Raw genomic sequence first — 25700 nt, forward strand, 5'->3', positions numbered from 1 at the left:
GGAGGACGGAATGTGAAAACATAGAGGCTGACTGAATTTCAGTTTAAAAATAGAGATGGTAAGCACCTTATAGGGGGTGTGTAGACTGGAAAGAGTTCCGGCCCAACCAGGAAAAACTGCAAAAGCCAAAGTTTCTGTCCTAAATCTCCCTTGACCTGCGCTATCCCTTCTGAGTCCTTTCTCATAAAGGGTGGCTGGAGGAAGACACACAGCGCCCCAGCTCTTATGTCCAGTTTAACCCAAAATAAGAACAGAGGTCCTTGGGGGTTGAGTTTCACTGCAGATAACAACTGCAAGACCGGAAGGAGGACTCAAATGACAAATTGAAGAAGTTACAAACTGTTAAAACATTCTGCAAAAGTTTTAATTGTTATGACAGATCTGTTGTTCCCATTTCTCCTTCCTAGATATGAACCCCTAAAGAATGTTTCTTTCAATTTAATACATTTGGATTCAACACTCTACCTGGAAGCAGGGCTTTAAAAATAGACAAGATGCCATGGCAGCCTTTGGGGCATTCCCTGTGTATTTAGGAAGACAGCTGCTTACACAGATGATTACAGTACAATGCGACGCTGTCATGAGAAAGTTGTGCCACACGAGGGCTATTCTGCCCAGACTTCTGCTGGTCTTCTTTCCTTTCTTTAGGGGTGGGTACTCACTGAATCACACCACTTCTCCATACCCCTTCCCTTCTCTAGCGAGAGGCCACAGAACTCCTTTTTCATCAAGGACCCTCTACTAAGGCTCCAATGAGGAAAGAATAAAAGTATGAATTAGAGGTTATGGTCCCACTAGTCTTCAGAAAACTTGAAGAATACATAGTTCCTACTTTAATGAGCTCCCTAAGTGATGACCTGTAGTTAAACAAAATGGGATGTGTCTATCACTGGATAACTCAGGGGCAGGAAAAGTGAATCAAGAAACCAAGACTTGCTACAATACTTTCAATGTTTTTCTCACACTCGTGTGAGTAAACGAGTGAAAGAAACACGGGTATTCAGTAGAGAGAGTGATAGGATAAATGGAAGAATAAAATCTGCAGTAAAGCTTTACTTATACATCCTCGTTAATAAAAAGGGGTACCATCTTCGTGTGTCATCCAGATAATGAAAGCTTCAAAAATATTTCATTGAGTTTTTGATTTAGAAATCATTTTAAATGTGTTGTTTACTTTGTTAACATCTCCAATTAAATATACTGAAAAGAATGTAACCTTCCTTTGATGCTCAGGGTCACGTCACACCCAGCAATCATCATGCAATGTTATATATAATAGAGTAAAATGCTCAATGGCTGAAAGATCTGTAAGATTGTGTGCCCTGATATTAAATGACCCTAGCTGGCTACTTTTTCTGATGCATTGGGTCTATGTTTTGTCATTTTCCCCTTGCTGTTTCCAGCTGTCACTTCTTCCTCTCACCATCTACTCACCACGCCCCATACCCACTACTGTGCACTCACTGGCTCCCTTCCTAGTTTCCAGGTCACCACCTCCCATAGGCTAGATACACAAATACAGTTAGTAAAATGGTGTCTATTAGTTCTGTGGGTAGAGTTTGATAGAAATAAAGTACATGTGTTTCCACAGATGCATACTGTGTATTTTGACACTTCCTTATTCTTGGCTCTATCGTGGGCAGGTAAAGTTTTCAGATAAGATATTTTCTGGATAATAAGGCATTCCTTAATGGACTTGATTCATTGAAAAAACAACAGCAGGATTGATAAAGTGCTGTGGTTTGCCTGATTAGTTTATGTTTAGTGACAAATATGTCACATCTAATGAATAAATACCTGTCACATTAAAAAGCCTAGAATTCAATTCTATCTGCACACACAGGAAACAAAGAATCTTGAGGGTGATAGTAAAATTATATAAAAGAAAACTGTGACAAAATTGTACCGATAGACAAATAGCTCCCGTGTAGGTAAGGAGATTATGGGATACCCTGTAATGAACAATTAATGACTCCTTTCCCAGGGAGATGAGAGTGGGAGAAAGAGAGGATTTCTTCTCATCCTTTAAGTTTCTTGGCTGGCTTTGATTTAAATGAATCTCATTAGAGCAATCGTGATTTTAATTTCCTGTTCACAATGACCTACGTAGAGTATTTCTATGGTCCTGCCTTCATTGTGTAGCTAAAATTTTCTAACTGTGGTGCTCCACGGTCCTGTCAGAGAACCTCACCTAATGGCACCACACACACAGGTAATTACACGATATTGTTAGAAGGTAGGGGTCATGCGGAAGAGAAACCATGACCCACCTTCGTGAGAACACATTCTAGCTCTCATGTGTTTTTTCTCTGCAAGTGCTTGACAGTTCTATTTGCTGTGCTCTTGCCACAAACTGCTGGTATCAGATGTGTTCCCAGGAATTAATATGGGGAAGTTCTTTTACAAAATTGCCGTGCTGAGTCAGGAGAAAAATTAAAGACATACATGATCAGCTGTCTAAAGTAAAGAGTGCTCTAGTCTCACGTTCTCTTTGGTATATACTATTCCATGTAAGCAATCTAATCTCATGTTGGCCAGAAAAGTCAGTCATGTTTCTAAGGATTATTCCTGACAAAACCCTGCAAAAGCTCCAACAGTGGAACAATAAGACTTCTAATCAGCTCTCTTTCTTTCTCTGCCTTAAACTGGTCCTTACCGTTTCTTCCTACTCTTACTTTCTTCCCTTTGGATAACTGTTTTCCCCCTATTTCTGTTCTTTTCACCTATGTATTTCTATTCTTCACTCACCTTCTTTCTCTCCACACTAAAATATAAGCACATTTGAAATAATTTTTTTTCTCTTGCCTAAGATTCCTAGGTTTTCAAATAAGAAATTCTATAGGTGGTTGAATGCCAAGAAGTGTAGTTGCCTACCTGCCTATGGTACACTGGTACAGGAAACCTAAAAATTGGCATATTCAAGCAAAAAAGGCTATATAAATATATTTCTAGACTTTTAGGGTTTTACACACACACACACACACACACACACACACACTCATATGCCCGTACAGGAGATTAGGCCTAAAGTGGAATTTCGGCTGATTTCTCTTTGTAATTGCCACAAATCTCTCCTAAGCCAAGATAATATACATTTTGAAACTAATATTTGCATATACCATGCACAGAAAATGAGACAGATATATTATCTAGCAGTTTTTCCTCATTGATAACAAAGGTTAAATATTACGTTCCTCCTTGCTCTCTTTCCCTCTCTTTTCTTGAAATGGAAGTCTTCCATTAAATTGTGCTAACTCCAGTTCTCATCTATGCTCTCCCCTTGTTTCTGGGTCCTTCACCTTTCTGTCTGCATGATGTTTCCAGGCTCAGCAAGCTGCTTTCCCACAAGCAATCCTGTAGCTATGAGCCATCATTCAGCAACAAGAGCAAATGAAGGTGGAAAGTTCTCTCTGATTCCATTCCTCAAGTCTTGTCATTCCTTGAAAGGCATCTTTGATGAAACCTATGGCTGCATTTTTTGCCTCAGTATCAATCTGGTTATCAAACTAATGTCCCGAGTACAATGGGATCTACCAACCAAGTGGCTAAGGTGGCCTTTATTTTGAAAAATAAACAAAGATTACATTTTAATGCCAGTTTTCTGTGGCAGATTTCTGTCATTCCACATATGATTCTGGATGTAAAACTGTTTCTACAATGTATGATCTGTCCTCCAAAAATAAGAACATAATGCCAGGACTGGAGACCATGGCTTTCGTCAGTATGAGTTCACAGAGGAGAGAGAAGAACACCAACTATAAAGGAAATCAAATGCAGCCATATTGTTTCTTGATGGCCCTCTAAAAATTTAAAATATATATGAGATAGATATCTTTTAAACTAGAACCATGTTTCCTGCTATGGATTTCAATGTTATGCATGAATTTTATTCTATTTTTTTTTGAATTTTATTTTATTTTATTTTTTATACAGCAGGTTCTTATGTTATCCATTTTATACATATTAGTGTCCATATGTCAATCCCAATCTCCCAATTCATCCCACCACCACCACTACCCACATGAATTTTAATATATGTGCTTTGTTTAGAAGAAAAGAGTCTTTCTGAGGGATTAAAATATAAATAATCATAGTAATAATAATAACAACAATAGCATTAACAGTAATATGTGCAAGCTTGAGCACTTTCTGTATAACAGGCACTTATTTAAACTGTTCACATATATTAATTCTTTTAATCCTATAACAGTCCTCTGAGAAAGGCACTATAATCTGCATTTTAATAGAGGAAATGAACAATAACATTATCATGACTGAAGAGCGTTTAGACTAATGGTAAGTAAAGTTTAGATGAAGAATTTGGAAGTATGCATATACTCAAGTGAAAAAGTAGTAGTGAGAATTATATTTCAAACAGAAAAGGTTAAGTTGTGTGAGATCATCCAACTCAGTCTCCTTAGGATCAATGCCTACAATGGAGGGAAGATGAATGATTAGGTCCATAATTGATAGACAAATAGATGCATCACAGATATACTACTAAGAATTACTATGAAATGGATAAACTGAAAGAAATCATTATTTTTAAACTACACGCAATTGAGGTGGGGGAGGTGTAGTGGAATCCATCACTGCCAATTTATGTTTATTTGAAGAAAAAAAGGGCTTGGACTCAGTACAAAATTTTCAGATACATATTTACCAAACAAAAAAAAAACCCACAACACATCCTTCTTGGTCATTAGTCCCCAGTTTGGAATCAAAGTTTTCATTTTCTAATTTGGTGAATTTTATTTGAGAATTACCAAAAAAAAAAAGGGGGGGGAATGTACTTTATAAAAGCTGAATTTCCTGTCCACACATACAAGTGAAAAACTAAGGAGCTATTCATTTGATCACAGTAAGAAAATACAGCATGAGGTTGTATGATTCGCCCCCCCCCCCTTGACTATCACTGTCTGCTTTCTTTGTGCTAAATATGAGTCTAGGAATAATAATCATTTATTGTGGTCCACAGTTGAGATTCCTGAGCTTGTCTTCAGATAATTATGTCTGTCTTCATGCATCAGCCAGAATCCCAGAGACCCACAAGGAGAAAATGTCAGGAGTCTACTTCATGCTTTTAAGCAGAAATTCTCAGTGAAAGATGTTAAATTAATTATTGAAAAAAAATGGTCAATGCAGCCACACTTTCTGAAATAAATACTTATTTTAGACAGAATTACTTGACCTCTTCAATTGAAATTTCTTCCCACATTTTTGATTATGTGTTATGGATCAAAAATCTCATCTCTATGGAATTGAGCAATCAATAAAATAAAAGAAATTTAAAATAGCCAAAGAAAAAAGTGTATCAATAAGAGCTAAATACATTTGAACATGAAATGTAGTTTAAAATACAAACTTTAGGAACCTTATTTGCCCTGTAGAACTTAGAAAAAAGAAAAAGGTGCATTTCAAACACCGCTAGAATCTTGTTTTAATCGAAAGTTTACTCAAGCTTGGCTTCTTTCAGTAAGCATTCTTATTTAATTTTTTTCTTATTTTATGTTAATTTTTAAAAATTTTATTTAAATATACTTAAGAGATGAGCCTTAGGATATTTCATTAGTTTTGTTGTTTTAGGGAAGCGGATAGATCCGAGAAAGGAGCTGGAGTAGATGACAATGATACTGGTTCTTCGTTTGATTAGTTAAGCACTGAAAGATATCCCGAGAGTGATTTGGGGCAACTGAGTCAGACCCACACGCAAATACGAAATGATTAAATGAAAATGCAAGCCACAGCAGCCCGGGAGCATCGCCCGGTGAGAGATAACGCGGCAGCTCGCTAATTGGCTCACAGCAAGCGTGCAGGATGACGGATTTCAGTTGTGGTATTGCTGGTCCTACTTCCCCCAGCACCATTATCTCAGAGTGACACTTCCATTACTCTGAGCGGAGAAAGATGAACGTCACCTGTCAGGGGCTGGTTAATTGTGTTGCTAGATGTATGTTGCCAGGGCGCAGGTTGGACATTTATGAACATAACTGCTTCCTCTGATGTCCGCCATCCTTCAGGGATCGATACGGCTCTTACAGTAAGCGCGTAATTGAGTGAAGGCACTTACCACTGAGGGGCTGAAGACGAGCCCATTGTGTGAGCTTCATTGTCCATACATTTACCATAAATGAGCTGATATTTGCCATTTATTGTGTGCAGCATTGTGGAAATGGAAACTAATCCGCCACTTTCATCTGTTTTCTAGATAAATGGGGAAGACGCCCAGGATCGAGAGGCGGCGGTTGCCCTGCTATCTAGTGATGAGTGCCGGAGAATCGTGCTGCTGGTGGCAAGGCCGGAGAGTCAGGTCAGAACAGAGAGAGCAAAAGTCTTGAGACTGCACTTTAGGTTCATTGTCTGCTATTCTATAACAGATCAGTGCCATGGATGTTTGTAAAACCAGGCATACAAAATATAATTGAGTCATCTTTCCCAACTGGCCAACCTTATCAAAACAATTATAAGTAAAGACTCCTTAATATGGCTTCACAGAAAGGCAGCTAAACATTTTATTTTTTTGAAAACACAAAATTGAATCATTACTCTCTCCTTCCACTTGCCAGTTATTTAAATTAATTCATAAATGAAAAATGATTGACTTTATGTGATATTTAATTCTGTGTGGATCCTTGCTTTAGTTTTTCATCTAAAAATACTTAATTGGCATATTAAGGTATCTTGAAAGAATCTCTAATGAGAGAAACATTAGCATATCTAGCTATCAACTTAAATCTTTTTAGAGTAACTTTATCCAATAAAATACCTTAAGAGTACAGTGTAGTTCCATGTATAGTAAATGAATTTTTTCCAACTTTAGTGTGACAAAAACAAATTGATAGCTTTTAAAGAATTTTTTTATATCTTTACAGAGGGAGATGTCATGAAAGTAAAGGAGAGGTAATGGTAGAAGAAAAGTACTATTGGTACTTCTTTTTATATCCTTTTTATCCCCCACCACAATGCAGAAAGGCATTACATTGTCACCATTCTATCCATCTGTCAGTGCTGGATAACCAACTTCAGTGAGTGAAGTTGGTTATATCACCATTTGTCTTTCAGGTTATTGATCTGATATATTTCAGACTCAATAACTACATACTATCTATAAATTACATTGAGTAAGTGTATTTCAGGGTCAGACCGAATCCTGTCTTGAATATAGTGGTTTAAAAAGATGACCCTTTCCACATATATTTCCATTATGCCCTTGACCATTCTGAATGGTTCCCAGAAAGCCTGCTATAGCCTAGGGCAGACTAAAGTTACACACCTGAGGTCCTAGGAGTGGGAAAGGAAACCCCACAACTGGCTGTGCTGTCTATGTGGGAGTGAATTATTAAAATACATATGAAATTGCAATAATTACCTGGAAATTTTGCAAACTGGTTAATCTCAATGATCCCATTTTCTTGAAAAATAACAGAATAAAGGGGCTAAATACATATTAGTGAAATTAATGGTAAATTGACGAGTACTCAATAGTCATCCTTGTTGTAGAAAAGATATTTCAACTTTATAATGTGGTTTCCCTGCCCTTTCCATGTAACTGCTAGAGAACCTCACTTATTTATAATTAAAGCATTTTCTTTATTATGCCACATAACAGCTATAACATACTGTGGAAAAAATAGAAATTAATAACATAAAACCAGATCCTGTTAATCTTTAATGGCGTACATATGCTTGGTAGAACCCCTGGCGTTTTTGAATATCTGGTTACACTCCTGACCCAAGAGTCAATGTTGGAGGATGAATTTTCAAGCAAGACTTTCTTCCCACAGTTGATAAAAGATGGTTGTCTGACTCTGTAGCATATCATCCTGTCTGTCAAAATCAAGATCTGCCCTAGCCCCTTGATCCTAAAGAAGCTGTCATGACACTGGAAGGCAGCTAATTGTCTTTAGAAAATCAGATTTCTAGAAAAATAAGGAAAGAAAATGCATTTTAATATCATAATTTAAAAATGTAATTTAAGCAATACATGCTATAAGGTGGCAAAAACAACACAAAACTTGTATTTATATCACCATATTTTCCCATCAGTTTCAGTATATCTCATTATTGCATTTTTTGCATGTGTATTTTATTTAGGGAGGGTATAGAAGTTTTAGTGTGCTTTTTCTAGTCTTTTCTTTTTTTTTTTTTTTTTTTAATGTTTCAAATTCTCTCTACATTCTCGGAAATGATCAGAGTTGCTGGGGGCAGTATTGTGCAACTGTGCAATATTTTTAAATAACTCATTTCTTTCATTCCCTGTCAACTTACTTTGATTTTCTGCCCATTTTCTTCCTCAGACCATTAAAGATATTGCTATTTTGTCCTATTCCCCTTGGGACATTGGGTCAGAGAGGACTCTTGTAAGAACTGTAGAGAACTTTTGAGACAAGTGCAGGTTGTTTCTTTCTTGGAAATGCCACGTGTGAGCCTCTACTGTGCAGACAGATCCCCCTGTATAATTATGACAGTCCCCCCTTTCCCATGACTCAACTCAAGGGAAAAGTCTGTCTCTGCCACAGCATTGAACTCAGACTGCCATGAATGTATGTGTAGGGGGAAGGGAAATGCTACAGGGAAGGGAGGTGAGCCAGAAGAATCTCTCCTGACTTAGTGTGCTGTGTATTCCTCCAGCCTAGAGGGAAGTCTTAATCAAAGTAGACATACACTAACTACACATGGCAACTCAGGGATCTGTGGGGTTAGTCAATAAGAAAAGAGTTATAGGAAAGCATTTATTTCCAGCATGTGTTCTCTTTGTCTTCTCCATCCCTTCATTTCAATTTCAAAAGACTCTGTTCCATCATTCACTGTATCAGTGTTGGCAGATATTTTGTTTTGACCTGATTAAAGAAAAAGTCCTTGCTGTGCTTATAAAAAATAAACTTTTCTAGCTTTAAGTAATTTCTTTTGGAGCCTGGCATTTGCAGCTTCATGAAACTTAAAAGGGATTAAAAAATGTAAAACTTGGACAATTATGAATTGGACTGAATTTAAATTCTTAGTCAGCTTAATCTTCATAGCTCATCTGTATATCAAAGTCACCGGAGTGGAACTTGGTCAAGTTATTCAGGCTACCGTGAGATAAATGAGGATGCATAAATGCATTGATGCTTTTGGCCCAGTCAAGTTTGAAATAATTTAAGGTCTAGGTAGCCTTTAGTAAATAAAAAGAAACCTATGATTGCCTTCATTTAATGAATGTGATACGTATACACTCATGCCTCTTCTGGTGCAATTTAATATCCTCTCAGGTTCGTTTGTTTTTAAGTTTTAGAAGTTCAGTTCTCTTAAAGACAAGCTTATTTTTTGTGTTTGTTTGGTGCTTACCCATTCGTCCAGTGGTGAAAACATCTCCCACTGTTGTCAATTTTGACTCACTAGAAAGCTGCTGTTTCTTTGTAACACAGAGTAAAGGGGAGCTTTGACAATAATTCAGTTAATTCAATCAGCATAGACAGTTAATTTATGTAATCTAGCTCCAAAAACCCACTTTGAGGCAAATTATCTGAATTGACTGTCAACACTTATCATATTAGCAAGGTAACCACCAGTTTTCCACTTCCTTTTGTATTGAGAAACCAAAAGGATTTGTTTGGTTTAGTTTGTGTAAGACTGCCACAAGAATACCTACCTTCAGCACCCACAAAGAAAACCCTGCACACTTCACACGGCTCCCTCACCCTTACGTGCACATTTAAGGTCTTCTTCCTTGGAACTGGGTCTGAGAAATGAATCACAGTAGTCATGGCACAGCATCACTCTTTATTGAGAGTAACTTAGAATTTTCCTTTTTTTTTTTTCAGATGAAATAAATGTTGTCCGTATTTGTGGCAAGCAGCCATCTTGTTAACTTGAAAGTCAGCCATCTAAAAATAAAAAAGCAAAATGAGGGTAGCATCAGTGTGTGTGTGTGTGTGTGTGTGTGTGTGTGTGTGTGTGTGTGTTGGTGGGGGGTGCTTTGTATGGAGTTGCTTTGGGGGTTTTTGTTAAGGAAAAAGGCCCGATTGTCTCATAGCCCTATTAGGACCATTGCTGTTCTTTAACACAGGGACTGTTGGGGGTAATGAGCATGACAGCTGTGGATTATGCAGTATGCTTTTCATACACTTTGAAAGGCAGTGATGTTCTGTGCTGAGGTCTACTCAGTTATGAGAGAAAATCTGTAGCTCTGTTTCAGGGAAGGATAAAAGGCATGAGTCCAATTTTTTTTTTTATCACCTTTTCTTCCTTCTGAGAGGTGAACTATAGGAGGCTGGTATTTTGAAGAGAATCATTATGATAAAAGGAACTGGTCAGGCGTCACCATTTAAGTTTACCCTATTTTAGCTTGAGTTCTCATTAACTGAATGTAATGTACTAATGTATTCTTTTGCAGCTGGAGGAAGGCTGGCTAGAAGATGAAAGGAATGAATATTTAGAGGAGTTAAACTTATCGATGTTGGAAGAACAACATAATGAAGCAATGCAGCGCACTGCCAGTCAGGTGGAGCAGGTAGGGCCACGATCTGAACTCCAGCATTTGAAATGATGCTAGTTCTTTTTTAAATGTGTAACCATAAATGGAATAAAAAAACAAAAAGCAAAGAGTTTGACCAAACATCTCTGTGATGGTAATTTTTGAAAGCAAATGATCATCTCAAATGAAGCAGAGGGAATAAATACAATTTTTTTCTATTAAGAATACTTCTACTTTGGGAAGCTTAGGGGCCATTGTGGAGAGTACAGTAGTATTCAAATGCTGACCCAGGCACTGTTCAACCTAATTCGGAAATTTAATAGTAAAATATGCATGTTGCTTCTCAGTATACCAGCTAGAGATAAACTATATCTCATGAGGTAACCCCTCCCCCCCAAAAAAGTAATTTTGTATTTTAAAATATTAATGCATGTATTTGAATATTTAGGCAACTTTAGGAAGATGATGACATGATGTAAGCCATCAACCTTATTTGGGTATTTGGTATCGTGATTACACCTTTATACTCCTGAATTAAGAGTAGTTCAACTTGCGATTATTGATATCATTTTGTCTTAAGGTCATATATTCATTCAACAAAAAATTCTCAGCCCCTAATATGTTTCAAGTACCATGTTTGATCCTAAGAATACAAAGAAAATGAGCAAAGTTCCTGCCTTTAAGTAATTCGTAACTAGTGAAAGATCACCGTGTGGTTTGTGGCAAACCGAGTCTTAGTATTCTTTTCATTTTTGTTGTTTTTCTACTAGATAAAATCAAGATCGATATAGCCTAGATTTTTTATGTCAGATTCATGTCATTCATTTGCCTAATATAATTTTATTAACACTTCCGCTGTCAATCTGCTTATTTGTTTAATTATCATCCTATTCTCAACATTAATCCTTAACTCACCCTAAAAGGTAATTTAAAAAAAATCCTGGCAGTTAGGCTTAGGAATATAAAACACAAACATCCTATCACTTTGCCAAACTGAATGATGAGATGCACTGACATGCTGGCATCCCATAACAGAGGTGTGTGTGTGTGCGTGTGTGTGTCTGTGCATGCGTGCTCATGTGTATATGCTAATAAATTATTAGGTTGCAAACTACAGTTGACAGAGCCATGTGTGCTACACTCTGTGCTCACCATGGATGCTCAGTGGCCACTTCACAAACAAGAGTTCATGCTCAAAAGCAATGCTGCTACTGTAGCAATTGCTTTTCAATATAAAGAGGACAGGTTGAAATTTTAATGTATGACTTCAACACTGGCCACAAATAAAGACATTTTTGGTGGCAGCTGCTGGTTACAAGCAAGAAAGTCCTTGCTCCAGGCTTTTTCTCTCTTAGATAAAAAATGTGACCTGATACAAAATTGACAGGAGGATGTTGGAATAAAGAAAGAAGGGAGAAATCCTGTCCAGGTGAAGTGATATGGTGTCAGATGCTGCCTACTCATCAGATGTAATACAAATGCTAGGTCTTTTGAGGTAACACAAGATGTCCCTGAGGTGAGATTTTCATTGTATAGAAATTTCTCTTCACCATGAGACTGAAAAATGATGAGAAGTACAGAAACCTTTAAAAGTCCTTTGCCCTTATAAACAATAATACTACATTAGAAGTGCCTTGGTAGAAGCATTGCCTGTCACTATAATAATTCCATAGGAAAGTGATAAATTATAGAGTAGCATTATATCAGAAACCAGGAATTCTAGGTTTGAGAATAGAAAACTGTTTTCACATGTGCTCATAAACCAGTGACAAAAGAAAGGGCAATTCAATTAAAAATTGCATATCCATATTTAAAAACTAAAATACATATCCATCTGAAGGTTTACTTCACATGCTGTCCTTGGTCCTGTAACTGTTGTTAACACACATTTTGCTAATTAATTTGTCTGTATCATTTATTGCATGAAAAATAAGAAAAAATACTGCCTTCCTGTATTTTTTCAGCTTACCATTAGATAGGAGAAAAAATATAAATGTAAGTTATATGGTATATAAACTCAAGTGTCCAATATCAATAATATCCTCTGGGAGTTTTATGGCACACTGTGCAGATGTCACCACATTTGATGCTGTTGTCACCTTATAGCAAGGGACATAGGGATGTATCAAGCTTTCCATTGTTAGTTACAGTTACTTAGGTATAATATTTTTTATCAATAAGACATTTTAAATCAATCTCAGTATGTTCTTAAAAAGTGAGGAAAAATATTTTAGGGAAAGATGGAGAATCCTAGAATAACCTGATACGTGTTCATATTCTCCCCTCCATTCATTACACTTTGTTCTGCCATTACTTAGGTGGAAGAAAACAACAATTATCTTAACCTTCCAGACCTGTTTTACCTTTTATCACCCATTCTGTCCTTCTTTGACACTAACAAGCTTGATTATATTTAATTATATAATTTCCTGCTAAAGGGAAAAAAATATAAATATATATATATATAATAGTAAGTAAACTTAGACATAAGGAGAATACAATCTAGAAACTGCCATGTAGACTTTTATAAGAGAAGTGGTGGAAGAAAGTAACTTTATCCTATTCACAGAGAAACAATTAGATGTGCACTTCCCTAGGGCAGTGACAGTTAATTGTTCTACATGAAAAGCCAAAAATTACCAGGGAGTGAACTTCACATATATTTACATACCTATCTCAAAATATGTTTTTTGACATTATGCCCATGTCTGGCAATCAGTGCTGCTCAGATTTTCAGGGGAACCATCATTTTACTCTCAGTAGAATAAAACTCACCTCTGAAGGAAATTACTGGTTAAGAGTAGAAAAATCTTTTAAAGTAACCCAAGTGAGTCCAAAGACATTACTGTTGCTTTTGAGCAATGTGATTTGGAGATGCACTGAGGTCAAAGTACATGTATGCAAGAATACAGCATCTTGGACAGGTAAGAAATCCTGGCCCTGGGGGATGGCATTGGCCCCCTAGACCTCTAGCCTAAGAAGCTACATCCATCTGGGATTAAGTTTCCTCATCTATAGATGGAAGGTCCTGGGCTCCAGTAATGAACCTATTCCTGAAATTTTGTGATGTTTGGCTTATCATTATCAGTGTATCACTAGATCCAATGAAGTTTCCTCTGAACTTGAGAAAAGTTCAGGAAAAAGAAAATAGTAACAAGATGATGTGGCTTCTGAACTCTAGGCCTTCCTACTTCTGAAGACTATTTCAGCACTCTGTCTTACTCATCCTTTTACTCACCACAGAAACTCATAAAGTCACCTCATTTACACACCTTCCCTCCAGTTTCCCAACTAAGAGAAAACCTTAAGACAAGAATCACTTATTTAAATGTGTCCTGTTTTATTTATCCTCAAGTGAGTAGCATAGCCATATTCAAGCAGCTTTTGTTTTCTTTATATTCAAGCATAAAAAGCTGCCATGAGCTAATTGCCTTTATTTCTAAAATTGTTATGGATACTAAAATGAGGGCAGCTTTCTAGGAACTGCACTTTTGCCAAGAAGCACTGTTTTTTCAAGCAAGTTTTCCAACACTTGGTGTTTTTCAAAATAATTAGCTTTCTTTCTTCTCTCAACTTTATTTTCTTAGCCAAAAAAACAAGAAGAAGAAGAAGGCACAACAGACACGGCAACATCCTCATCCAACAACCATGAGAAGGACAGTGGAGTGGGGCGCACAGATGAAAGCTTGCGGAACGACGAGAGCTCAGAGCAGGAGAATGCAGCCGAGGATCCCAATGGCACATCTTTGAAGAGCAAGAGAGAGCTGGGGCAGAGCCAAGACACTCTGGGAAGCACTGAACTTCAGTGTAATGAGAGCTTCGTGTCTGGTGAATACATTGACTCAGACTGTACTGGCAACCAAGATGAGGAGTGCGAAAGGTTTCGGCAGCTCTTGGAGCTCAAATGCAAGATTCGGAAGCATGGAGAGTATGACCTGTATTACTCAAGCAGCACAATAGAATGCAATCAAGGGGGACGAGAGGGAGTGGAGCACGAACTACAGTTGCTTAATGAAGAACTAAGAAACATTGAACTTGAGTGCCAAAATATCATGCAGTCTCACAGGCTCCGGAAAGTGACAGACCAGTATGGAGACATCTGGGCACTGCATGAGGGAGGATTCCGAAATTATAACACCAGCATAGATATGCAGAGGGGAAAACTAGATGACATCCTTGAACACCCAGAAAAGTCAGACAAAGACAGTTCTAGTGCTTACAACACAGCTGAAAGCTGCAGAAGCACTCCACTCACTGTGGACCGTTCCCCTGACAGTTCCCTCCCAAGAGTGATCAACCTCACCAATAAGAAAAACCTGAGAAGCACAATGGCAGCCAATCAGTCCTCTTCTGGACAGAGTAGTAAAGAGTCAACCAAAGCCAAAACCACTGAACAAGGTTGCGGCATTGAAGGCAAAGAGAAGACTTCAGAAAGCAGCAAGCTTTCTGATCCAGAGAAGACCAGCGGTGAACACATCCCTTACCTCTCTCCTTACCACAGCTCCTCCTATAGATATGCAAACATCCCAGCACATGCCCGGCATTATCAAAGTTACATGCAGTTAATTCAACAGAAGTCCGCAGTCGAGTACGCTCAGAGCCAGCTCAGCTTGGTGAGCGTGTGCAAGGAGTCTCAGAAGTGCTCAGAACCCAAGATGGAATGGAAGGTGAAAATCAGGAGTGACGGGACACGGTACATCACCAAGAGACCCGTGAGGGACCGCATTCTGAAGGAGCGTGCCTTAAAGATCAAGGAGGAGCGGAGTGGCATGACGACGGACGATGACACCATGAGTGAGATGAAAATGGGGCGCTACTGGAGCAAAGAGGAGAGGAAGCAACACCTGGTGCGGGCCAAAGAGCAGCGGCGCCGCCGAGAGTTCATGATGCGGAGCCGGTTGGAGTGTCTCAAGGAGAGTCCCCAGAGCGGCAGCGAGGGCAAGAAGGAGGTCAACATCATTGAACTGAGTCACAAAAAGATGATGAAGAAGAGAAACAAGAAAATTTTGGACAACTGGATGACAATCCAAGAACTGATGACCCATGGGGCCAAGTCCCCTGATGGCACACAAGTTCCTAATGCCTTTTTGTCAGTCACCGCGGTATGACCGAATGGATGGAAGGCAGCTGACTTTCAGAGGGTGCTACCAGTTTGGGTAGAGGATGCTTGCCTCGTTCAATGTGGCGTTTTTATATATATTTTGTGACTCTTTATAGTTTAAATTTTTTGTAAGCAAAAATACCTGCTAATTTTTCATTTGTTTTTCATATACTTGTACCTTCTTTTTGGCTGAGATTTTTCTTTAACTTGTGATATATTCGTATTACTCATTTATATATAAAAACAAACAAAAGGAAAGAAAACAAAAAAAAAATGAACAAAAATACTGAGGAGCTAATTAATTTCCTATTTTAATGTATCTATTGTAGATCTGGATTTATTGCTCTAGTTTACTTATTTTCTACTTTAATAACAACTCAATGCCAAAACATTTCTCTGCTTGCTTCTTGGCATAATACATATGAAGTCAAACCTGTTGATAAATCATGTGCCACATCTTGTCTTATACATAAAAGCCACCTCTTTTTAACATGCCGTTGTACATTTAACACATAAATGGCCATTGTCTTTGTCTCAGTAAAGTGTAGGTGGACAATCTTTCTGTGGTATGTAGTGACATTGGTCATGTAGCTAGATAGTTGTGGTAATTGTGACAATAAAAGCAAAATAAATTATTGATTATCCCTGAGAAAAGCTATCAAGGAGTGTTTTATTTCCATTGTTCACTGTGGTTGCCAGATATAAATTAATTTTATATATATACTATTTAGAAGACTCCTAATTGTGGATTATAAAATGCATACATTTTCTGTCCCTTTTTATTCAAGAAATTGTCCTGAAATACTTCCCACAGATAATTGTGTCCTATATTCTTACCAGGAGTAAGTTAGATAATGTGTGTAGAGCGTCTAACAGATGCTGACTAAGCATTCAATAAACATGAGTTCATGCTCTCCATGACTGCCACCCACGTAAGGAAAAGCCAAGAACAACTTAGGGGATGACATGGACAGAGAAGATCAGTAAAATGTCTTAGATTGTTTGTAAGGGCACTGTATTAGTCAGCTCAAATTACCATAACAACATACCATAGACTGTGTGACTTAAACAACAGGAATTTCTCACAGCTCTCAAGTCTGGAAGTCCAAAATCAAGGCACCAACCAATTCAGCTCCCTGATGAGGGCTCTGTTCCTGTTTTGCTCATGACCTCCTTGCTGTGTCCTCACATGGTAGAGAGAAAAAGAGAAAAAAAGCTCTCTGGTGTCACTTCTTTTAAGACACTAATCCCATCATGAGGGCCTCACCCTCATGACCTCATCTAAACCTGATTACCACCCAGAGGCCCCATTTCCAACTACCATCACATTAGGGGTTAGAGCTTCATCATATGAATTTGTTGGTGACACAGTTCAGTCCACAGCTCTATGTGCATTTATTTAGTTCATCCTTTGGAAATAAATTTTTGGAAACTATCTTTTTAATCATTTTCAGCATAGTCAACTATAAACGCCTTATTAAAAAGTGAGCTTGTTAAATTATCAGATAGGTTTTTTAATCTGGCTTTTTATCATATAAACATCAACTATATTATATATCAATCATAATGCCTCCAGAGTGAAAGGCCAGATCAATGCATGCATGAGCTTGATCAAATTTTCATTCAATGCAAGAGATTGTTTTAACATAATGGAGGCACAGCATCCAAACATTTTTGAAGCTACTTTCCTGTTTAAAAACATATAGTGGCTCCTTACTAGCTCTTGAATCAGACTCTGATGCCTCAGCCTTATATTCCTGGTCCTCCATTAACTTGCCCACCTTGCCTATTGCCCCACTTCTTTAGATTTTCTGAGTTATTCTGGCTCCTGAGCGGCTTGCCCCTTTTCACTGAGGTTATCTAATGCTACTCTCTCGTCTGCGGTTTCTATGCCAAATCCTACACCCCTCTTAGAAGGTAATCACATATACATTTTCTCTTTGGAGCCTATTTTGATGACACCGGGTTTTCTCAGCATTTTGGCATACACCATGATGCACCTGCAGTTTATTTTACCTTGGAAATTTTATTCTTCTGTTATTTGAATCACATAGACAGAACTTATTGTCTCCCTGCACGGATATTATGTTCGTGGAGTTTGGCCCTTGTGTCACCCCTGTCTTTATAAACCTCTGGTAGAATGCTGTTTAAACAATTATGAATGCTATTTAAGATGTTTTATTCACTTATCTCACAGATTGGTCCTTTTGTTACTGTTTTCCGTACTCATCTACCCTTCTAAGTTCTTACCTTTTAAAGGGCTATTACATAGATGGAAAGAAATGAATCTTATTTATATGTAACAAAAAGCTGGACCCCAAAATTTTAAGATAGTGACAGTACTAGCAACTTAAGGCAATTGAAAATTTCACCACTTCTAACTTTAGCTATTGCTAATCCAATCGATAAAACTACTCTGAGTGCACCTAGAGTTAATTTTTGACCAGATAGTTTTAAATAAGAATGCCTATCTATCTTAAAAGCTCACTTCCTTCCTGACCTAATACCTATGGTTATTGTTTATCTTCTTGGTACAACTGGGTTTAAATATTCATTGAATTCAAATTACTCCTATAGATAAATGGGATTTGGAACCGACATGTAGATTTTTTTCCAGAAGAAACATGTACACATCTCACAGAATGCAGTGTTTCCAAAGTCAGCAGTTTAATTTTATTTTTATTAAGGCCAAGTGTGCTTGCCAATTTTTTAAAAATGTGCTGTTGGTGTTTTTCATGTCTGTGTTTATACAATTCTATGAGTTGAGAAATGTCTTTTTCAAAAATCAGTGAAAATCTGAGAAGTGTTATGTTTTACCTTTCTATATAACATATCTTTGTGCTAAACATGTTTTTTTTTTTTAGTAAGTGAATAATAAATCTGCTGCTCAGCAAAGAAAAGTAGTTGGCTGTATGTGAGATATTTCATTTTAGTTCAGAAGACATACGTGAATGTGAAAGGGAAAAATATTTTACTTAGGCTTAAGTAATTAGAAATTCCATCTTTTTTTTAAGTTTTGAATTTTATTTTATTTATTTTTTATACAGCATGTTCTTATTAGTTATCCATTTTATACATATTAGTGTATACATGTCAATCTCAATCTCCCAGTTCATCCCCCCCCCCACCCCCCACCACTTTCCCCCTTTGGTGTCCATATCTTTGTTCTCTACATCTGTGTCTCTATTTCTGCCCTGAAATTCCATATTTTTTATTGACAGAAATTGGTGTTAGGCTCCATATGTGAATGACCTAAGGAGGGGAAAAACAATGTATATTCTACGGGCTTTTCTTCACTGTGTGCCATGAAGAAGACTATTGTTGCCATCTTGTTTTGTGCAGACTGTCCCTTTAGGAGCACATAATATGGACTCCTCTAATATAACCTTTCCGTAGCTACATACTGATTTAATCCATGTCTTGTTGGTGTGTCTAAATCTTCCACCTAAACACATTTTTATGCTTCCAGTGAGCTGCTGCTCTCTGCCTCAAATTCTTTATTTTGCGTTGGTGGCACCATTGGCCTGCTCTGTCATGCTTATCACCTGAGTCTTCTTGAATTTCTCTTTTATCTGGTAAGGCAAAAAAGCAGTGTGAATTTTTCTTCAAAGTATTTCAGGTTGTCTTCGATACCCTTACCCAGTCACCTTTCGGGCTAGGCTGTCTCCGTCTCATACCTAATTACCACCGCAGATCTAGACATGCTCTCCCTGGGCACTCTTTCCAGTCTCTCCTACGTGTGGCAGCAACACTGGGCCTCCTAAATATTACTTTCCTCACTGTGCTCGGATACCTTCAGGAGTCTTGTCCTGAGCATGGGATAAAATCTGGGTGCCTGAGACATTTATCAAGGACTTCATAATTTAACCTCAACCTTTTTTTCCACCTGATTTCACACCTCTCCAGGAAGAATTTCTAACTCAGACCTCAAGAAACCTGTGTCTTAGGTAGACGAATAATTTGATGCACCTTCAAACTTAATATTCTTCCAATTTTAATTAAAATTTAATTAAACTTTATTTTCTATTGATTTGTACTCTATTAATTAGTTAATTTCCATTATTTTTCTATTTCTATGAATAATCATTAATAGAATTGGTATGATATCATAAAACAATAATTATTATTAAATAATTTCTATTAATTTTTGATTAATAAAGTTGAACACTGCAATAGGTTCACCAACTAATTCACTTCTTAAAAAATAAAGTAAAAAAAATTTTTTCCAGCAAATTATTTTCCACTTACCTGAAGTCTGTTCTCTCTACAGTTTCTCATCATTATTTTCCAAACGTATATCTTTGGAGGTATATTAAAAGGACTTAAAATCTAGATAAAACAAACCATTTGCTCCTGTAAATATACATGAAATGGCTTCAGAGCAGAATTTCAGTGAATAGTAGCTACAGCAAACTACTGACAAAAATAATTGACCAAAATAGTCCTCAATAAAGTATTATTATGAGATTTTTTTGTCCTTCTGTTTTTTGCTGTTTCTGCTCAAGTATGCTACCCTTTTCAGCAGGACCAGTTTACACTGTAGCAGGTTTGTAAGAAGTCTCCTTGTAGAACTGCGTAAATGAGCCCATAAAGCTGATTATTTGGGGTATGTTTTGCGTTACTTCTAGCATCCCACTCAGATTCTGCTTTAGTCAGACAGGACTCCTTACAGTTTTTCAAACACGGTCATTCTCATTTCCATTGCCACACTGCTTGTGGTGCTTTCCATGTCAAATAAACCCTTCTCCTTTCTCTTTGTCCACGTCTTCCCATCTTTCCAGGAGACTTGCGTTAACTCTTGCTAACAGCCACTTATTTCTGCACACACATAGGTGGTATTGTCTTATCACTCCCTTGGCTTTCTACCCAATAGTGTCTAATATTTTTTTCCATAATATGTCTCTCATGAGTGCAGTGTGTTGCACAGTTAATAACCAATGCCACATACATCCTTCTGGCATTTCTTCTGTTTTACCAACAAACGGCTGCTCAGGAGTTTTAGTGCCATGCATTTTTTACATGTCCCAGTCAACAGTGTTGTGTTGCAACAAGCACTGCCCCTGGGTTCACCGGCCAGCTATAAACTAGGGTCCCATTTGTTATTCAGTACCCTACCACAAGTTTTTAACCTATTAGTAACCACTACTTACTTACTGCCTTCCAGCTCTGCCACTTACAAGGTGTGTATTCTTAGGAAAGTTGCTTAAGTTTGCTGCTGCTGGGTACGGGGGAGATAATTGTAGACTTTTTCATTGGTTGGGAATTAATTGAGTTAATACATATAAGGAAGCTAGATGAGTGTGGGCACAGAGTGGGCACTCAGTAGATATTAGAGATTATTTTTATTTACACATGAGCAAGCTGTGGCTAATATAATTTTAGTCATCTGCCACAAATTCCAAGACTAGTAGGCCATAGATTAGGGATTCAAATCTGTGATGGTCTGCCCCCCAAATTTCTCTTCTTTCTACTACTTGCAGCATCTAAGTTAATTAAGAATGGACATGAGAGTTAACAGCAACTTGTTCACTAAACTCCATCTGCTTCTGCTTCAAGCAGAAGTCCAGACACTGCCACAATTTTTTCTGTCATCAGAGGTGCTGATGAAACAGGAGGGAAGGGGGCACGGCACAACCTTTAAAAGAATGACATAGCCATTGAGAATATGACAAAAACTGGTTAGAACCAACTAGGTCCAAGATGGTGGAAGATTCAGCTTCAAGTAGACCTTGATCCTCATTATATGTTCATTGTAATACATCAGCATGCTAAATGACACAACCACCAGCATCATGACTGTTCCAAGGATGACAATAAAAGGCCAAAAAGTGGGCGGTGACCCAATTCCTGGAAATCTCACCCTTTCCCCCAAAATAGTTGGGATAATCCTCCCACTCATTAGCCTATGAAATTACACAGCACATAAAAACTAACCACCCCATATTTCGGAGCCTCTAGTCTTTTGAGATGGCCCACACTCAGTCTGTGTATTATGTTTCTCCCAAGGCCATTCTCGTCTTTTAAGATGGACCATATTCTACCTATGGAATGTGTACCTCTCTAAATAAATCCACTTCTTACCTGCCACTCTGTCTCTCACTGAATTCTTTCTGCAATGAGACATTGCAGAAGAATAAAGAACCTGAGCTTCATCAGGTCCTGGGACCAGGTGTGTGATCTCAATTAAAAGACCATGGGTTGAAGTCCCAATCTGTGTTTAGGGTGGGTTCGAGTCCCAGCCCATGTGTTCGAGTCCCAATCTAAGTTGCATGGTTTCACTGACTTTCTTCATTTTGCTCTGTTTTTACCAGTCAGCCTATTTCTTGAAGTGTGTGTTGTCTATGATGAGGATTATGGTGGTAGATTTTGATTTTGATCAATAAGCCTATGATTCTTTCTCTAGAGCTAACCAATATATAACTACATTCTGCCTCAAGTTTATTATCACCTCGTTCCATTATGCTGCCTGCCATGTCCATGATCAGAAAAGTGACACTTGTAAAGAACCTATTGGATATCCATTTATAGAACTGTCACAAATTCTTAAAGCCTAGTATTTTAATATGAAACACTGTCAATGCTAGATATTCAATCCTAAAATGTGTTTGAATAAGCAATTTAATAAACCGAGACATTTATTCAACTTTACCTCGTTGATGGTGATAAGAATATATTAGATGGGATGCAACTTGCCAACACATCTTGGAAAATTTGTGAGGTACTCTGTGAAGCAAAATGTACTCAAATATTTCCAGAAACTAGCTCTACCCTGATGTTCTCATTATGGTAGTGTCAGCGGGTAGAGCATAGATTTCTATTTGTGTCCATTTAATTTAGTCTGACTTCATTTTTGAAATAGAATGCTAATTAGAAAATCAATCAGATGGAGGACACAAAAAAATAGAAATGGTACAAAACAGTCAAGAGAAGGAAACATATTTGAGAGCCTACAATGTTCACTGTGTTAGATACTTTACATGGGGCATTAATAAACTTCTTGTCTTGGGAAGATGAAATGTGAGCATGTGAAAAGAAATCTAACTGTATAAAGCTATTAGTGTAGGGTGACAGAGTGAGGAACATAGGAGGGTTAAGGGGAGTGGGAATTTATGGGTTATCACTATCTTTGGGAAGCCTTTCCTGGTCTCACAGCCTTGAGTAATGATTCACGCATAGAACAATTATCATCAATTCTGTGATCTTGAGCCAGTATGTCCCTTCTATGAGCCTCCATTTTCTCACCTGTAAAATGAGAATATTGGAATAAGTGCTTTCCAACACCCATTTTATTTCTAAAATTCTAAAAATTGGCAATACATAATGAAACATTTTATTCCAAATTTCCTTTTGTTGCAGCCATACCACAATTTCTTACGGAGCTATCTTAAGTAAATTCATCATCTACCAGTGAAGAAAATAAAGATTTTTCAAAAGGAAAAATAAGAAAGCAATCCATCCACCTCATTACAAATAACTCAATTTTGTTTCTTTTTATGGCTGAGTAATATTCCACTGTATATATATGTGCCACATCTTCTTTATCCATTCATCTGTCGATGGACACTTAGCTTGCTTCCATGTCCTGGCTATTGTAAATAGTGCTGCAATGAACATTGTGGTACATGACTCTTTTTGAATTATGGTTTTCTCCAGGTATAATAAACTCAAAATTGATTAAACACCTAAATGTAAGGCCAGACACTATCAAACTCTTAGAGGAAAACATAAGCAGAACACTCTATGACATAAATCACAACAAGATCCTTTTTGACCCACCTCCTAGAGAAGGGGAAATAAAAGCAAAAATAAACAAATGGGACCTAATGAAACTTAAAAGCTTTTGCACAGCAAAGGAAACCATAAACAAGACGAAAAGACAACCCTCAGAATGGGAGAAAAAGTTTGCAAACAAAGCAACTGACAAAGGATTAATCTCCAAAATATACAAGCAGCTCATGCAGCTCAATATCAAAAAAACAAACAGCCCAATCCAAAAATGGGCAGAAGACCTAAATAGACATTTCTCCAAAGAAGATATACAGATTGCCAACAAATACATGAAAGGATGCTCAACATCACTAATCATTAGAGAAATGCAAATCAAAACTACAATGAGGTATCACCTCACACCGGTCAGAATGGCCATCATCAAAAAATCTACAAACAATAAATGCTGGAGAGGGTGTGGCAAAAAGGGAACTCTTTCCACTGTTGGTGGGAATGTAAATTGATACAGCCACTATGGAGAACAGCATGGAGGTTCCTTAAAAACTAAAAATAGAACTACCATACGACCCAGCAATCCCACTACTGGGCATACACCCAGATACTTGCATATTTATAGGGAAGATGAAAAGGGAAAGGAATCATCCTCCAACTGGATAACTCTTAGCTTTGCAGTCAGGGTTACAGCCCTCCTACTATGAGAAAGCTTGTTGCTGGGCTCCTTGAGGGACAGCCTCTGTGGTCATCTAGCAGACATATTGGCTAGTTTCTCCACATAACGTGTAGAATTAAATTAGAAGAAGGATAAGACAGTTAGGCAGAAGCCAAGTCATGAAGGGTTTCATGTGCAAAGAAGTGGGAGAGTTAAAGTGATCAAATGTATGTTTTAGAAAGATCAGTCTGTTAGCAATATATATTGGGTGGGGAAATATTTGGAAGGACAACCAGTTAGGAGGTTGTTCCAATGATACAGAAGAGAAGAGACAAGAGCTTGAACAAAGAAAGAGTCAGTGAGTACAGAGAGAGGATTTGACAGATGTTAGGGACTAGGGTTACAGATTTAGAAAATAAAATACAGGATGCCCAGTTAAATTTGAATTTCAGAAAGAAAAAAGTCAATAATTTTTTCTATGTAAGTATACATTGGGGACATACTTATATTAAAGTTACTTGTTTTTCTGAAACTTTCGTTTAATTAGGCGTCTTAAATTTTATCCGGCAATCCTGCTAGGGAAGTAGAATAGCTGAGTCTTGGAAGCTGATAGGAAAATAGAATGGAAGATAAGGAGATGGAGGAAGAGTTTGAGGATGTTGTCCAGCTTTCTGGTTGGGGACTAAGTGAATGATGGTACCACTCAGCAGGACATGCCTAACATGAGAAAGATATTCTGGCAGAAAAGGTGAATAATTCAGTCTCAGGTATGTGGATTTTAGGGTGCCAATAGGACAATACAGGGAAAAGTGTCTAATGGGCAATTTAAAAAGCAGATATGGAATTCAGAATAGGAGACAGGAACTTGAGGAATACATGTTGGGGGTGTGCATAGTACCATCCACTGGTTCTCTGTCTTTTACCAAGGCCCTTCCATGGCCACAGAGGTCTGGTTACCAGGAGAGGAACAGTGAACAGGAAACTGTTGGTGTCAAGGAGGTGACAGGTATGTAAAATTGCCATTGCCCTTCCTCCTCCTGTGCCCTGTCCTGCTTATATGGGGGACATGGTTTGCAAATATCACATCTCTGCCTCATTGAGAATGGAAGGTTAGATCATCCTGTTCACATGCCCTCTCAGCTCCGCAGATTCTTTAGAGCCACCTTCAAGTCTAGAGAACAGGTTTTAGAAACATTCACAGTAGCATCTGATAAAGCACCCCAAAACCAAATACATTAATAGTTTTTACTGAAACATATGACTATTTAAGTTATAAATATCCCCTTGCAAGTTCGGTTCAAGTTTTGCAACCCAATTATTTATGAAAAATGTTCTGTTTTCAGAAACATAAACTTTAGAATTTCAGTTGAAGGATTATGAACCTTATTTACATCAATGACAGCATAGCTGAACAACCACTTTTTACTTAGTATCATTCTGTATTAGTCCATAAAGAGTCTCCTCATTCCTTTTGATTGTCCTCCTTTTTCATTTTTTTTTTTGTTTGTTTTTTGCGGTACGGGGGCCTCTCACTGTTGTGGCCTCTCCCGTTGCGGAGCACAGGCTCCGGACGCGCAGGCTCAGCGGCCATGGCTCACGGGCCCAGCCGCTCCGCAGCATGTGGGATCTTCCCAGACCGGGGCACGAACCTGTGTCCCCTGCATCGGCAGGTGGACTCTCAACCACTTTGCCACCAGGGAAGCCCCTGTCCTCCTTTTTAAAGATAATAATATTCCATTGTATTGATGTACCATAAATATATTAAT

General features: G+C 37.8%; 1 protein-coding gene across 2 annotated transcripts in view; it reads left to right on the plus strand.

Moving 5' to 3' along the window:
* Positions 1–15564, plus strand: part of PDZRN4 (PDZ domain containing ring finger 4) — a gene marked incomplete at both ends in the record, with an annotated part of 372143 nt that extends 356579 nt beyond the window's left edge. For both annotated transcript variants that reach the window (XM_082849939.1, XM_082849940.1), the window contains 3 exons: positions 6209–6310; positions 10376–10492; positions 14044–15564. In XM_082849939.1, coding sequence (XP_082706065.1) covers positions 6209–6310; positions 10376–10492; positions 14044–15564 — 1740 coding nt within the window. The remainder of the gene's footprint in view (positions 1–6208; positions 6311–10375; positions 10493–14043) is intronic.
* Positions 15565–25700: the final 10136 nt, after the last annotated feature.

The sequence above is a fragment of the Leucopleurus acutus genome, assembly GCF_964270905.1.
Source record: "Leucopleurus acutus genome assembly, chromosome: 11".
In the NCBI taxonomy this organism is placed as follows: domain Eukaryota; kingdom Metazoa; phylum Chordata; class Mammalia; order Artiodactyla; family Delphinidae; genus Leucopleurus; species Leucopleurus acutus.